The 16,872-nt window shown below is 40.9% G+C and overlaps 1 protein-coding gene across 2 annotated transcripts in view; it reads right to left on the bottom strand.

Moving 5' to 3' along the window:
* TBC1D22B (TBC1 domain family member 22B) overlaps positions 1-16,872 on the bottom strand; it is an 83,409-nt gene that overhangs the window by 57,197 nt on the left and 9,340 nt on the right. For both annotated transcript variants that reach the window (XR_005367635.1, XM_038553909.1), the window contains exons 2-3: positions 11,790-11,846; positions 466-773 (exon numbers count right to left, since the gene is read on the bottom strand). Coding sequence is in view for 1 of the 2 variants with exons in the window: in XM_038553909.1 (XP_038409837.1) it covers positions 466-773; positions 11,790-11,846 (365 nt within the window). In the remaining variant the exon portion in view is untranslated. The remainder of the gene's footprint in view (positions 1-465; positions 774-11,789; positions 11,847-16,872) is intronic.

Genomic DNA, 16,872 nt, shown 5'->3' with positions numbered 1-16,872 from the left:
ACACTCCAGGGCTCTGACGTTCCTCTACTTCCTCTTCACCCTTTACCAATCAGCTGTTCTAACTTTCACTGGAAAGATGACACTTCCTTCTCCAGCTCAGAATTACTGGCTTCCATAAAACCCCTTAGGGCAACATTATATACAGCAATGGATGTTCAAAAGAGCACACTGACAGCCCCCAAACATCTACTAAAACCACCATCACCCTAACCAGAAGCAATAGAAGGGATGTCTCTTCCCACCCCACCCCAACCCGATGGGCACGGAGCTGTGACACAGAGCCATCAAAGTGGGAGGAGCAAATACAGCCTATGACCCATTAGGTCACTGATGTAACATCAGGCTTGAGCTTGCACATTTATCACAAAATGAAAGATCTGAGTGGTGCCCTAAAGAAAAACTGTTTATTTAAAAGGCACTCTGCTGAAAAGGCTGAGGCTATGGAGGGGAGCAAGACGGACTTACTGGAATTTCTGGACAGCTGAGCATCACTGCTGGACTTTATGACCTTGTAGCTGGCAGGAACATCAGATGTTGTTGACTGGGAGCGTTCTGGTTTCACCCTCAGCTTGCTGTGGTTTTCTAGGACTTGGGCTGCAGTTGCCAGAGCAACTTTTGAGTTTAGAGTTTGGAAAGAAGGGGAGGAAAAGTCCTCTTCCTCATCATCACCAATGTCCCAAGCATCACTGGTATTCCGGGCAAACTCATGGAAACTGGAGGCCTTCTTATTCTTCAAAGGAACTGCGTTGACTTTGGACCGTTCTTTGATGAAGCTTTAAGAAAGGAGACCTCGTTACCAAGGAATGATCTGCCCCATCTGACCACCTTCACTAGCTTAATTGTAACAGTATGACAAACTACCCTAATACACAGTCTTTACCTTTTTCAAACAAAAAAACCCCACTTGTATCCATTCCTCATCTAGATGCATCTGGACCAGCACCATGCTGCAGAGACAGTTGTAGCCAAGACAGCAATGCTCACCAAATACCCTATATGCTCCTCTACAGTTCCCAGCCCCCCACAATTAGTTGAGGTCAGATGACTAGTCCAGCCAATGGGCAGAGGAGAGAAGTCAGGTAATCACTCCCAAGCCAAAGCAGGTAAGAACAGGTATGAGTTCTCTCTATAAGCTTTCTTCTACCCTGATAACTGGCACCTCCTTCAGCTGGGAAACAGAGTAGCTGCGTGGAGCCGGGCCTGCCCCCTACCTCCTCTCAACTCCACTCTGAACACTAGCGTGAGCAAGGAATAAACCTTTGTTTTGTCAATCCACTGAGACTCCAGAGTTAACCTCTTATGACAACAGAACCTAAACTATTCCTTAGAGTAGAACATAAACCACAGGCAGAACCAGAGAGAATTTTAGGTAGTCTGTATGCAGCATTAAACATTGAGTTCCAGAATGAATGTGTTGTTCCTTCTTCGTTCAGCTAAAGTCCTTCTGCTAGCCTAGAGGAGACAGTCTCAGTTCGGTGCTGCTCAGTCTTTAAGACTATTTTTTAACAAAGAGAGACTAGACTCAGGATCAACACATTTGCAAGCAACATCAGCTGGCTTAGAATTTTATTAATAAGATTATTCTGTTTTTCACTGTGTTTACTTTTAAGGTTACTTTCTATTTTTGGCAAATGATAATCGGCTTTTCTACTTCTAATTTATAGAAGTGATAAGGTTTACTTTAAAATATAAATCTGGGGATCCCTGGGTGGCGCAGCAGTTTAGCGCCTGCCTTTGGCCCAGGGCGCGATCCTGGAGACCCGGGATCGAATCCCACGTCGGGCTCCCGGTGCATGGAGCCTGCTTCTCCCTCTGCCTATGTCTCTGCCTCTCTCTCTCTCTCTGTGTGACTATCATAAAGAAATAAAAATTAAAAATAAATAAATAAATAAAAAATAAAATATAAATCTGGGGGCAGCCCCGGTGGCTCAGCGGTTTAGCACCACCTTCAGCCCAGGGCATGGTCCTGGAGACCCGGGATCAAGTCCCACGTCCGGCTCCTGCGAGGAGCCTGCGTCTCCCTCTGCCTGTGTCTCTGCCTCTCTCTCTCTCCTTCTCTCTCTCTCTGTGTCTCTATGAATAGATAAATAAAATCTTTTAAAAAATAATAAAATAAAATATAAATCTGGGGCACCTTGCTGGCTCAGTCAGTAGAGTGTGTGACTCTTGATCTCAGGATTGTGAGTTCAAGCCCCATGTTAGGTATAGCAATTATTTAAAAATAAAATCCTTAAAGAAATAAAAATATAAATCTAATTGAGTTTTTAAGAAAGTTTATTTGGGGGCACCTGGGTGGCTCAGTGGTTGAGCACCTGCCTTTGGCTAAGGTCGTGATCCTGGGGTCCTAGGATCAAGTCCCACCATTGGGCTCCCCACAGAGAGCCTGCTTCTCTCTCTGTCTCTGCCTCTCTCTGTACCTCTCATGAAAAAATAAGTAAAATCTTTAAAAAAATAAAGCATTTGGTAAAATAATAGTACAGACTTTGGCAACAAAACAAAACAACCTATAAAGACGGTACATGACTAAAGCTTGGGAAATACCAGATTAAAACACTGAGTAGGGATCCCTGGGTGGCGCAGCGGTTTGGCGCCTGCCTTTGGCCCAGGGCGCGATCCTGGAGACCAGGGATCGAATCCCACGTCGGGCTCCCGGTGCATGGAGCCTGCTTCTCCCTCTGCCTATGTTTCTGCCTCTCTTTCTCTCTCTGTGACTATCATAAACAAATAAAACTTTAAAAAAAAAAAAAAACACTGAGTAAAAAAACAAAAAACAAAAAACAAGCAAACAAACAAAAAAAACACTGAGTAAAGAGAGCCTAGTTCTTTTTTTAAAAAAAAAAAAAAGATTAAAAAAAAAAAGATTTATTTTTATTTATTTATGATAGACATAGAGAGAGAAAGAGAGAGACAGAGAGGGGCAGAGACACAGGCAGAGATAGAAGCAGGCTCCATGCAGGGAGCCCGATGTGGGACTCGATCCCAGGACTCCAGGATCGCGCCCTGGGCCAAAGGCAGGCGCGAAACCGCTGAGCCACCCAGGGATCCCCAAGAGAGCCTAGTTCTAAGAGTCATGTAGACCATTCCTACTTTCCTGACCTTTTCCTCTTTATGTCTCCTCATCAATGTCTGCGGCTCTTATTCTGGATCCAGGGGACTATGTGGTTGGGACATTTCTTCTTCTTTTAAAAGATGTATTTATTTTAGAGAAAGAAAGAAAGCATGCATGTGCACATGTGGGAGGGGCAGAGGGAGAGAGAATCTTAAGCAGATTCCACGCTAACCCAGAGCCCGACTCGGGGCTCCATTTCACAGCCCTGATATCAGGATCTAAAAGCAAGAGCTGGATGCTGGTTGGGACATTTCTAACTCAGTCTCGTCTCGAACCTCAAACCTTATATAAATTTACACACCTGGGGACTGGAATGCACTGGAGTAAAGACAACTTTAAATGCCCGTTTCCTCCAGCAACGTCCAATGACTCTAGAGGAGAAACAAGGCTCTGCCAGAAGAGCAGAAGTTCCCCCATTTCTAGGAGCTGTTTCTTCCTCTTGGGCAGAGGTAAGAGATAAGGTAATCATTCTCATTTCCCAAGAGGAGTCCAATGCTGATTCCAAAAGATAATTGTTATTAACATTGATGAAGACAGTCTGATAATTCATTCACCAGAATGTCCCTACTATTAGCATCAGAAAAGGAGTAAGATTTTACTGAGACATTACTTTCAAACACTGGTCTCATGGAGAGTAAAGGAAGAAAAGATATCACACAAAACACAGGAGAGGAAACTAGATTTCAAGATGTAGCAATTCAAATGTGATGGAAACAAAATACCATGTTCCACCAGCTAAGTTGACAAAGATCTAAAGAGTGTTCTCTTCAGTGCTAACCAGGGTGCACTGGGGCCGTCTAACACTGCAGGTGAGGGTGTGTACTGTACAGCCTTCTGGAAAACAAGGTGGCAACATACATACCATATAAAACTGTTCATTGGGATGCCTGGGTGGCTCAGTGGTTGAGCGTCTGCCTTTGGCCCAGGGTGTGATCCCTGGGTCCTGGGATCGAGTCCCACATTGGGCTCCCCTGCATGAAGCCTGCTTCTCCTCCCTTTGCCTAGGTCTCTGACTCTCTGTCTCTCATAGATAGATAGATAGATAGATAGATAGATAGATAGATAACTGTTCATAATCTCTGACCCTAACAAAATAACCAGAGGGTCAAAGAGGATCTAAGGCAGTTTATCATGGGGTTTCTTATTTTTGTTAAAAACTGAAAACAACATAAACATCCAGAAATTGGAAATGATGAAATAAATTACAGTTCAGCCATCACACAAAATGCTATAATGCCACTGAAAAGCACATTTTACAGGCTACTTAATATCACTAGAAAATGATCTCAATAAAGTGAGAACTGGAACCAAAAGATATATTTTTATAATCTTGGTATTAAAAAAAAGTTTATGCATAGAAAAGATCAGAAAGAAAATACATCAAAATGTTAACAGTGCTTATCACTAGGCTATGGAATTATAGGTAGTATTTGATTTCATTTTTTTATTTCATTTTTATAGGTCTCTGAATTATTCATGTTTTCTACAGTGAGCATATTATTTTTATTAATCAGAGGATAAGGTTGTTGGCTTTCAGCAGTCCCCAAAGTAAGATTACTTCTAAACTTACTGAACGAACAATCAGAAATGAACAAGAGCTCAAATTAAAGAAAATAAAACTGGGGCATGTTAAATTTTAACAATAAAACTGTGAATATCTGCTATCAAAAATCTATTAATGAGCCAGAAAAGGCAAATTACTCCTCTGTGGACCTGGTGAGGCTGCATGTTCTGGATGCCCACTATGCTCACTGCTCCTTTGCTGAGGGGGGTGTAGGACCCACTGCCTGCAGTACATACCTCAGAAGGCCCATTGTCAAGAACAAGTAGGCAGATGTATTAGAATAATGTCGCCAATAAAATTTTGCATAAGGGTCCATGGTCACAGTTATTGTTGTTTTCCTTTTTGGAAGCTATGTGACCTCAAACTTGCATATGATGAACTCAACACAGTGATATGAAGTGCTTTGGGTTAACGAAGGTTAACTACTGTTTTTTCTGGTTGATGTTTCCTAAATACTCTTTCTTTTTAAATTTTACTTATTTTTTTAGAGAGAGAGAGCATGCACATGTGCCTGGGCGGGGCGGGGGGTAGGGGTAGGTTGGGGGAGAGGCAGAGAGAAGCTCAAGCAGACTCCCTTCTGAGTACAGAGCCAGCCACAGGGCTCGATCCCACAACCCTGAGATCATGACCTGAAATCAAGAGTCCAACGCTTAACCGACTGAACCACCCAGGTGCCCCCCCCTCCTTTTTAAGTAGGCTCCATGACCAATGTAGGGCTTGAATTCATGACCCTGAGATCAAGAGTCACATGCTCTACTTACTGACTGAGCCAGCCAGGAGCCCGTCCTAAATACTCTCTCGATATTTTGAGGATTTTTTTTTCTTTTAAAGATTTTAGTTATTTATTCATGAGAGACACACAGAGAGAGGCAGAGACACAGGCAGAGGGAGAAGCAGGCTCCCTGCCGGGAGCCCGATGTGAGACTCGATCCCAGAACTCCAGGATCACTTCCTGAGCCGAAGGCAGACGCTCAACCACTGAGTCACCCAGGCGTCCCTATTTTGAGGATTTTTAAAATAAGTCATTAAGTTAAGAAGCTGAGTTTTAACTCTGGTGAAAGAATTGGTTGAATGGATGGTGAATTAACATCGGATGAAGCACATGCATGCCCAGGACTGGACTAAAACACTATACCAAGAGATGGGCTATGCTGAGAGTCCAGCCCCCCCCCTTTTTTTAAGATTTTATTTATTTATTCATGAGAAATACAAACAGAGAGGAGAGAGAGGGAGGAGAGATAGAGAGAGGCAGAGACACAGGCAGAGGGAGAAACAGGCTCCATGCGGGAGCCTGACATGGGACTTGATCCTGGGTCTCCAGGATCACACCCTGGGCTGAAGGCAGCACTAAACCGCTGAGCCACCAAGGCTGCCCAAGAGTCCAGCTCTAATAGACACTGAGCTTTCTATACAAATGAAAAAAGTGAATCATCTGGGTATATAAGGGCTTGTACATAAGGGCTTGTTATATTTTTCTTTATATCTTTTTATGCATTTCAAGTATTTCATTATATTTTTTGAAGCAGATGAAGATTCAGTATAAGTCAATACTTAAGATTAAGAATTGGAATTTCCTCAGATAAAGACTTTTGCAAATAGAAATTGGAAGGACATATTCCAACACACTAAAAAGCAAAGAAGGGAGGAAAAGCTGTCATTCCCTGTGGACAGAAAAACAGGAGATCCAAAGCAGACCATTTTGAGGCTGCTAGAAATCATTTTAAGAATACCTATTCCATAAAACCCCAAACTCAATCAACCAGTTAAAAAACTCAGCTCTGGGGCAGCCTGAGTGGCTCAGCAGTTTAGCGGCGCCTTCAGCCCAGGGCGTGATCCTGGAGACTGGGATCGAGTCCCGCGTCAGGCTCCCTGCATGGAGCCTGCTTCTCCCTCTGCCTGTGTCTCTATGCCTCTCTCTCTCTCTCTCTCTCTCTCTAGGTCTCTCATGAATAAATAAATAAAATCTTAAAAAAAAAAAAAACCACACAGCTCTGTCCTCAGGAAAGAGGCCTTCATGAAGAAAGGGATTGGTACCACCTAGAGGGATAGGATTCTGAGGACAGAAAATTGGTGAGAACCACTCACAGAACAAAAGAGGCATGTCAGAGTGAAAAGGTACTTGTGGGTTGCCACCGAGAAAAAGCAGAAAATCTACAGACCAGCAATAATGCTGGGAAAGTTTAAAGCTGAAGCATTTCCATGTTTATTAATCCTATCCACTCCAGAAGGGATAATAGACATTTATACATACATGTGTAAGTTAACATGTATTGGTTACTTATAGGGTGCCAGGTTCTGTGCTGATATATACACCCATTTCTGATTAATGCTCATTCATAAGGCTATGAGATAGTATTATAACAATTATTATTATTTCCATTTGCAGATAAGGAAACTGAGGATTACTGAGGTTATGAGCAGGTAGCAAAGTCTGGGCTCAAATCTAAGTCTACCTGATCTGAGAGCCTACATACACTCTTTTTAACTAATCTACCTAGCAAAAGAGGTCTAATAAGATCTATGGCTTTGGAGGAGGAGTTGCTAAGCAAACTGAGCACATAACACCACAGCTTTAATTTCCCCAAGTGTGCATAGCTGAGAGCCCCAACGCTTTCACCTTGTAGCAATCACTTCCTGTCTATGCAGAACAGGAGTGTATGTCGGTGGCCAGAATGGGAAGAAGCCACATCCAGGAATATGGTCCTTGGAAGAAAAGTCTCTCTCTTCCCTTTTGACATCAGAAGTCATCATAAAAAAACCAATCCAGGTAATCCTAGCTGGGGGTTCTCTGGTTTATAGGCTGCCTCATTTTAACATGGTCCCAACTAATTTATAACCAATCTAAGGAACCCTAACACAGTGTGGCTTCAAGTTTACCCAAGATTGTTTAGACAGATCTATATCAAACTTACAGCCCAGCTGGCTTCTCACAGATACCTTCATCATGCCTCCTTACAACTGAATGCCAAATTATTGTTTAAAAAGCACTTTTGAGGGCACCTGGCTGACTCAGTCAGTGGAGCATCTGACTCTTGATCTCAGGGTTGTAAGCTCAAGTGCCATGTTGGGTGTAGACATTACACAAAAATAAAATCTAAAAAAAAATTAAAAATTAAAAGCACTTTCACAGAGACCTCATTTAATCATAGCAACAGGGCAGCCCTGGTGGCTCAGCAGTTTAGCGCCTGCCTTTGGCACGGGGTGTGATCCTGGAGGCCCTGAATTGAGTCCCATGTCGGGCTCCCTGCGCATGGGGCCTGCTTCTCCCTCTGCCTGTGTCTCTCCCTCTCTCTCTTTCTCTCTGTGTCTCTCATGAATAAATAAATAAAATTAAAATAAAATCATCACAACTCTGACATGAGTCTTATTATTTCTATTTTATGGATGAGGAAACTAAGGCTCAGAGAGGTCAAGTAATTTGCCCAAGATCATAGAACTAGAAAGTGAAAAAAGAGAGATTCAAGTAGTGCACATGACCCTAAAACTCACAAAAACGTAATAAATGGCATATCTGAGAGAAACTTAGTTGTTTGGTGAATGGTAACTTGTTAAATGGGAACACAAACCCCAAAGGATATATTGAATAAGAGCAGCTCTGGGTTCTACTGGTTAGGAAACAATGGTTCAACCACTCTGTAATTTGATGGATACTACACCATTTTACTGATAGGGCTGCTCACTTAACAGAAACAGCACATGCATATATTTAGAAAAATAATATCTGACACTGGTAAGGGGTGTGAAGCAAGTGAGGGTTTTCAGTAATGTTAAAATAAACCCAGTCATCTTGATAACTAGTGTGGCTTCCTGTGAATTAGCTTTGTAACTGGAAACTAGGACCTATCATACTCTGGTATCAATTCAGAAAACAAAATTTAAAAGCTTGTCATACCATCGAGTGACCAATGAGGCCACTCTGCAGTAGGACTAGTTTTATCTAAGCTGTAAATATTATTACAGGCAATATTATCACTAATGGTAATAATTTGGCAAATTGAAGTTGCTATATACAGAGAGGGAACGGTGTACTCTGCTCATGCAGTTTAGATGATTAAAGACCCTGTGTAAAGGCTTCTGCTGTGATGGGGATTAACCATACAGTAATTTTTTTTTTTTAACCATACAGTAATTAATGGCAGTTTGAAGGGGAACGGTAATCATGTAGCGGAGAAAGTAATAAAAATGTCCCAACAAAGGTACTAAAATAAGGGTAATAAATGTTTTATAGTAACAATCTGGAATTGTAAAATGGTCCGGTGCAGACCCGAGATGTTGTCTCATGTTGCAGAGTACTAATAACAGACCGCCATGTGCATGGCAAGGGGAAGCAATTTATTCAGTGACAATTATATTCCTCCCAAATCGCAGAGCTAAGTGATTACTTCTACTGAGAGTATGATCGCAACTCTGCTGAATGGTCAGTGAAAATACTTGTGCTTTTATGTAACTAATAAGTAGGAAAACAAAAGTGTTGAAAATGTGTCTTGGCAGCTTGGAATACGGCAATATTTCTCAAGACCTGTCCTCAAACACAATCAGGGAAAACTCACTCAGTAACTGATACAGACAAGGTATGGTGACTCTGACACAAACATAAAAAGGACAGTACACTCTGCTGCCTTATGTATGAGCGGATGGACTGATTTCTAGGTTAGCCATGTATTTATCAAAGGCCATTATAAAATATGTCAGAATGGATCTACCACCAATCAACAAATCCTTGCTGTGAACAGGACTGGCTACAAGGCACAGAAGACTCCACTATGATGCTTAAATTAAAAAGACCATGATGTCAAGGCACCGGGCAGGGGTTTCTTCTGCAGGTCTCTTGGCTATCCCCTCTAGTTACAAGGTAGCTGCTACAGCTTCCAGCATCTCATTTCCACATTACCACATTCAAAAGCAGGAAACTTGGGAGGAGACACAAAGAGGCTCTCTTCACAAAATGATCTCTCTGGTGGAACAAGAAAATCTTTCCAAGTACCCTCCTTCAGAAGACTTTCTTTTGCATCTCACTGGCCAGACTCAATGCGATAAGCCCACAGTAGGCCACTGGGATGACCAAGAAGTTTTTAAAAGGCTGAAACTAATATGGATGCCTGCTCTAAGTACATTTCACCTGCTCAGTAGCTAAATAAAATTATGGCTCTTGGGCAAGAGGAAGCAGGCGGCAGGGAAGAATGTTGAGTAGTGCCTGATCCCCTGGCCAACTGACCAGATAGTCTATCACTGGTAAAATGAGAAAACAGGATTCATTCTATTTAATGGAAATGTCAAAGAGAACATATTCCTCCGCTAAGAAGAGCAAGGTACAAGCTAAGAAGCACTGAAGTAAAGCCCATGATTTCACTCCTTCATTCCATAAATGTTTACTTAATGCCTACTGGTTGTCACATGCTGTTCTAGGTGCTAAGCGCATAGTGGTGAATAAAACAAAGTCCCTGCCCTCAAAGAACTTATACTCTAGTGGTTTCTGATTTAAAAACTGCATTACAGGGCAGCCCGGGTGGCTCAGTGGTTTAGCACTGCCTTCGGCCCAGGACGTGGTCCTGGAGACCCAGGATCAAGTCCCACGTCGGGCTTCCTGCATGGAGCCTGCTGCTCCCTCTGCCTGTGTCTCTGCCTCTCTCACTGTCTCTCATGAATAAATAAATAAAATTAAAAAATAAAAATAAAAGAATAAAAACTGCATTACAGAAAAGAACAGCAGTCACGCTTCCATAGTAATTCAGAAGACTGTACCTTGCCACATACTGGCCAAATTGCAAAACAATGAGTAGAGGGGTGCCTGGCCAAATTGCAAAACAATGAGCCTGGGTGGCTCAGTCGGTTAAGTATCTGCCTCCAGCTCAGGTCATGATTCCAGGGTCCTGGGATTGAGCCCCACATTGGGCTCCCTGCTCAGCCTCTCCCTCGGCCTCTCCCCACCCAGTCGTGTTCTCTCTCTCTCTCTCAAATAAATAAATAAAATCTTAAAAAAAAAATGAGTTGATAGAATTACAGAAAGTTCACCACAAAATCAGTTAACTGGGCAGCCCGGGTGGCTCAGCAGTTTGGTGCCACCTTCAGTCCAGGGTGTGATCCTGGGGACCTGGGATCGGGTCCCACATCAGGCTTCCTGCATGGAGCCTGCTTCTCCCTCTGCCTATGTCTCTGCCTCTCTCTCTCTCTGTCTCTCATAAATAAATAAATAAATAAAATCTTTAAAAAAAAATCCGCTAACTTATTTTCAAATATTAAAATACTGATAATGTACATCTGACAGAGCATTTCTGTAGGTATTCAAAATACTTTAATATACATTATCTTTACTCCTCCTTGACTGTGAAGGGAGAAGGGGTAGAAATTATTATGCAGGTCCCAGAAGGATGAGAACCTAAGTCTTTACCTCTCAAATCATTCAGCTTTCACTACAAACTACAGCTTTCTTAGAAATAAGTCTCTAAAATTAGCATGTCCAGAGGTAGAGGCCAAAGTTCTTAGAAAATCTGAAAAGACAACCCATCTCCTCATTTAAGTCATTGTGGCTGAATGATGGCCCATGAGAGAAAGGAGTGGTAAAGTGATAATTAGGGGTATGAAGATACACCCACCCATCTTAGATTTACCAAGGTTTCTATTGTATTTGAAAATAATTTATTAGAATTTTAACCTCCAAGGAGCTTTTTTAACTCTACTGTATGGCTGGGTTTCTTTCAGGGTGTCAGAGAAAAAGAGGACCTGAAGAATGCCAGCCCTACAATTATATTCTGTTTGCCTTAGTTCTCATAACATAAGTGAGGAAAAGGTGGCAGACCTCTATATATATTCAGAAGCAATGAACCCCAGAAACCAGAAGAAAGTCATCAATCATCCAATCTGGGGACCATATTTAATCAACACCAAACCCTGCATATACCAGCTTCCAATGTAGGAAAACAAAATCTGATGTGAGTTAACTTCCCACTTAGTAACAGACTCTTTAGAGGTAGGAAGATTGCTTATCTTCTGATCAAAAACAGAGCAAGGGACAAGGTAGAAAAGATCAAAGAGGAAACTGTCATTTCAACAAAGTAGGGAAAAGTTTAGAAATTTTAGAAGAGGTACATGCATGAATTGAAAAATATCGTGACTTACTTTTTGGTGAGCCGAGGGTCCAGAGGAGGGTGTTGTGCTCCATACACAGGCTGGATGCTGAAAGCAAGAAAAAAGAAAGAAGCAAGCTATCAGGAGTGATAAACATGTTGAGTAAGTACCATCTGCATCATAAAATTGGAAGGGACTTTGAGAAACAGGTTACCTCCAAGAACAACTACATCCAAGCCAAAGGACAGCAACTTGCTCTTTAAAAATAAAAAAGTCTCAGGCAGCCCGGGTGGCTCAACGCCACCTTCAGCCCAGGGCCTGATCCTGGAGACCCCGGATTGAGTCCCATGTCGGGCTCCCTGCATGGAGCCTGCTTCTCCCTCTGCCTGTGTCTCTGCCTCTCTCTCTCTCTCTCTCATGAGTAAATTAAAAAAAAAAAAAAATCTTAAAAAAAAATAAAAAAGTCTCTCTTTAAAAAAAAACTGGGGTGGGGGGGGCAGCACCTGGGTGGCTTAGTCGGTAAAGCAGTAAAGCGTGACACTCTTGATCTCAGGATCATGAATTCGAGCCCCACGTTGGGTGCACAGATTGCTTAAATATATAAACTTTAAAAAATAATAAGTAAAGAAATAAAGCCTCTGAAGATGTTCATCTTCCATTGGGGCTTCAGTGCCTTACATACCTACTTGTCTGTTGGAAGTCCTATCTGTAAAGAAGACAGTATGGAAAGATAACAGGCTTTGGCGCTAGAGAGAGCATAGTTTCTGGCATTCATCACCTCTGTAAACTTGCACTAAATTACTTGACTACTACGAACCCATTTTCTCAACTGTAAAATGGGAGCATCACCAACTCCTAAAGAATCACTTGGGCTAAAAGATAGTGAAACGACACTAGATATCAAGGGAAGGATGACCCAGGTGACTCTTACTCTGAGCTGGTGCAGGTATAAAGTCCTACAACCCACTTCCAAAAAGTGTGGCCATATCCAGGAAGAACGAAATACACCTGCCCTAAGGCCAAGTATTTTCATTCTCAAATCTATATCTTAAGAGAAATACATAGATATGTGTGTCAGGAGGCATATATAAAACTATTTATAGCATTATAGGTATTGTTAGCCAGAAACTAGAAATAACCCAAGTGTCCAACAGAAAATAAACTGTAATATGCTCATATAATAGATTATAGGGCAACATAAACATATGAAGTAGGGCTATAAGTAATATACGCATGAATCTTCCAAATGTCATGTTGAGCAAAACAAGCAAAAAAATAAGAGTAAATAGTGTATGATTCTACTTAAATGCACTTCAAAAACAGGCAAAAAGCATTTATATCATTTAGGGATGCATCCATCGTAGTAACATCACAAAGCAAAGAGTAATAACATAAAAGGATATAGTTATTTTTGAGAGAAGGAGAGAAGTGTGATTGAGAACAGACACAAGGGGGCTTCTGGGGTGCTCACCTCATGATTATTCATCAAGTTATATCTCACAGCTGTTTCATGTAATAGGTCACAATAAAAAAAAGTGACCAGAGAATAACTACATATCCAGACAAACTGTTGTTCAAATACAAAGGTGACAGAAAAACATGTTGCAACATGTAAGAAGTCAGGAAATACGATTTCCTTGACTCTTTCCTGAAGAAACTACTAGAAGAAAAACTTCAATGAACAATGAGCTAAATGGAGAAACTATAGCAAAAGAACTGGTGCAGGGCATTTAATGGGTTTAGTCTGAAGACTAACTCTTAAATTTGACGCTTTATGGTTAGAGAAGGAAATGTGAAAACTATGTAATTGGCAAAGGTTAAAATGGGACAGAGGACAGAATGAATAAGTATGCTGATTTCCTCATCTTTTGCTGACAAGGCTCAAAAGATGCTTAAAGCTGATAGCTGAAGGGAGGTGGGTGGGGGGACATGGTAACTGGGTGATGGGCATAGAGGAGGACACTTGAAGTAATGAGCACTTGGGTGTTCTGTGCAGCTGATGAATCACTGAATTCTACCTCTAAAACAATACACTATGTTAATTAAATTGAATTTAAATTTAAAAAATGTAAGCCAATAGCTCAAGTAACAGAAGTATAAGTATGTTTTAGGATATAAGGCAAAACTGAAAAAAATAATGTAATTGGACTAACAGCAGATGAGGAAAGGACAGGAAATATAACTACTAATTTCATCATTGATCGTGGTAGGCAGTCAATAGATGTCTCAAGACATATGCTATAAAGTTATACTTACAAATGCAATCACTAGAATAAAAACACAGACTTCCCCAATTATCAGAATATACACATGCACACACACACACCCCTCCCAAAGTATAGTCCTTACGGTGAAAGAGGGGACTGGTTAACTAGGGTATATCAGTTAAAAAGAATGAGGCCATTCTATACCCACTGACATGAAACAAACTCTAAGACATGAACTAAAAAAAGATGCAGAACTGTATGCATAACATGTCACCATTCCGTGAAAAACCTTGAACATAAAACATATCTGCCTACTTATATATGCTTAGAGTATCTCTGAGAGAATACCCAAGACACCAGTAGCAGGAGTTTGGAAGAGGAACTGGAGGAGTGGAGGGCGTGGCAGCAGAGGCTGAGTTTTTACTACAAACTTTTTTGTGCCTTCCTGAATTACTATCATGTGCATGTACTACCTTTTTAAGAAATAAATTAAGCAATCTTAAGAGGGTTGGGAGGTTTAAATGAGACGACGTGTAAAAAGCCCTTTAGCACAATTCCTGGCAGGTAGTAATACCAGCAGGTAATGAGGCAGATTTGCAAACATCAGAATGCTACCTGGCACACACTCGGTGTCCAAGAAATGTTGGCTTTCTTCCTCCCTCCCATTTGATAATTTATTCCTTACCCAACACTTAGAAAGTAGAACAAGTTTACTACCAAGTACTCTGTTTGACATAACAGATGTGATCCTAAAGTTGCTTTTAAACAAAAAATGCAGCCATTTCAATCACTTTTGCATTGATTTCCAGATTCCAGAGAGAATGTTCCTATGACAATCTTTATGGATATAGCCCTGATCTTTTTAGCAATTAAGAATCTCTAACTCCCCAGACTTTTCTAAAAAGTTATTCAGTAATTTGTAAACAAACTATTACATATACTACTACAGAGATATATATAATACAACTCTAACATGTTTATAGAGTCTTGTAGGTAGAGGAAAAGAAGAAAGAAAATAAAACGGATCAAAAGAAGATAGAAAATAAAATGGGTCAAAGAATAATGTGAAAGTCCAGCTTATAGAATGAAGGCTGAAACAAAAATGAAAACACAAACAAAAAACCCCCAAAAGGCATAGATCAATGGGACAGAATAGAAAATCCAGAAATAAATCCACAACAACTATATAGTCAGTTAATCTCTGACAAAGCAGGAATGAATATCCAATGGGAAGACAGTCTCTTCAACAAATGGTGTTGGGAAGACCAGATGACAATGTGCAAAAGAAAGAAACTAGACCACTTTCTTATACCATACACAAAAATAAATTCCAAATGGATTAAATCCTAAATGTCAGACCTGAAACCATAAAAATCCTAGAACAGAACACAGAACTCTTTGACATGAGCCATAGCAACTTCTTTCTAGATAGGTCTCCTGAGGCAAGGGAAACAAAAGCAAAAATACACTATTGGAACTATACTAAAAGGCCACCTACAGGATGGAAGAAGATATTTGCAAATGACATATCTGATAAAGGGTCAGTATCCAAAATATATAAAGAACTTATAAAACTTAATGTCCCAAAATCAAATAATCCAACTTAAAAATGGTCAGAAGACACACAGAGACATTTCTCCAAAAAAGACTCCAGATGGCCAACAGACACATGAAAAGATGTTCAATATCACTTATCAGGGAAATGTAAATTAAAACTACAATGAAATATCATGCCTGTCAGAATGGCTAAAATCAACAACACAAGGGGCACCTGGGTGGCTCAGTCAGTTGAGCATCCCATTCTTGGCTTCAGCTTAGGTCGTGATCTCAGGGTCCCAGGATCAAGCCCCACAATTGGGCTCCATGCTCAGTGCTGAGTCTGCTTGAGATTCTGTCCCCCTCTCCCCTTCTGCTCCCCCCAAATTAATAAATAAATCTTTACAAAAATAAAAATAATAAAATAAAATGAAATCAACAATATAATAAACAGGTGTTGACAAGGATATAGAGAAAAAGAAACACTGGTACAACCACTGGAAAAGTTCGTAGGTTCTTCAAAAAGTTAAAAATTGGGGCATGTGTCTGGCTCAGTTGGAAGAGCATGTGACTCTTGATCTTGGGCTTCATGAGTTGAAGCCCCATGTTATAGAGATTACTAAAAACAACAAATAAAAAAATTTAATTAAAAATAGAACCAGCAATCACACTACTAGGTCTTCACCCAAAGCATACGAAAACACTAATTCAAAGGGATACATGCACCCCTATGTTTGTAGCAGCATTATTTACAATAGCCAAGATATGGAAGCAGCCCAAGTGACCACTGGTTGATGAATGGATAAAAATGTGGGCAGCCTGGGTGGCTCAGTGGTTTAGCGCCACCTTCAGCCCAGGGTGTGATCCTGGAGACCCGAGATTGAGTCCCATGCCGGGCTCCCTGCATGGAGCCTGCTTCTCCCTCTGCCTGTGTCTGTGCCTCTCTCTCTCTCTCTGTCTCTCATGAATAAATAAAAGCTTTAAAAAAAAAAAGATGTGATATACAGACAATGAAATATTATTTAGCCATAAAAAGAATGAAACCTTGCCATTTGCAACCATACAGCTGGAGCTAGAGAGTATAAAGCTATAAGCAAAATAAGTCAGCTCAAGAGAGACAAATACCATATGATTTCACTCATATGCAGAATTTAAGAAACAAAATGAATGAGCAAAGGGGGAAAAAGAGAAAGAGAGACATAAACCAAAAAAGATATTTAATTATAGAGAACTGATGGTTACCAGAGGGGTGGGAGGGGATGAGTTAAACGGATGATGGGGATTAAGGAGTGCATTGATGTGATGAGCACTGGGTGATGTGTGAAATTGCTGAATCACTACACTATACACCTGAAACTAATACAACACTATGTTAGTTAACTGGAAGTAAA

The sequence above is a fragment of the Canis lupus genome, chromosome 12, assembly GCF_011100685.1.
Source record: "Canis lupus familiaris isolate Mischka breed German Shepherd chromosome 12, alternate assembly UU_Cfam_GSD_1.0, whole genome shotgun sequence".
In the NCBI taxonomy this organism is placed as follows: Eukaryota; Metazoa; Chordata; class Mammalia; order Carnivora; family Canidae; genus Canis; species Canis lupus.
The sequence above is the reverse complement of the archived record's forward strand: the minus strand, read 5'-3'. Positions and strand labels throughout refer to the sequence as shown.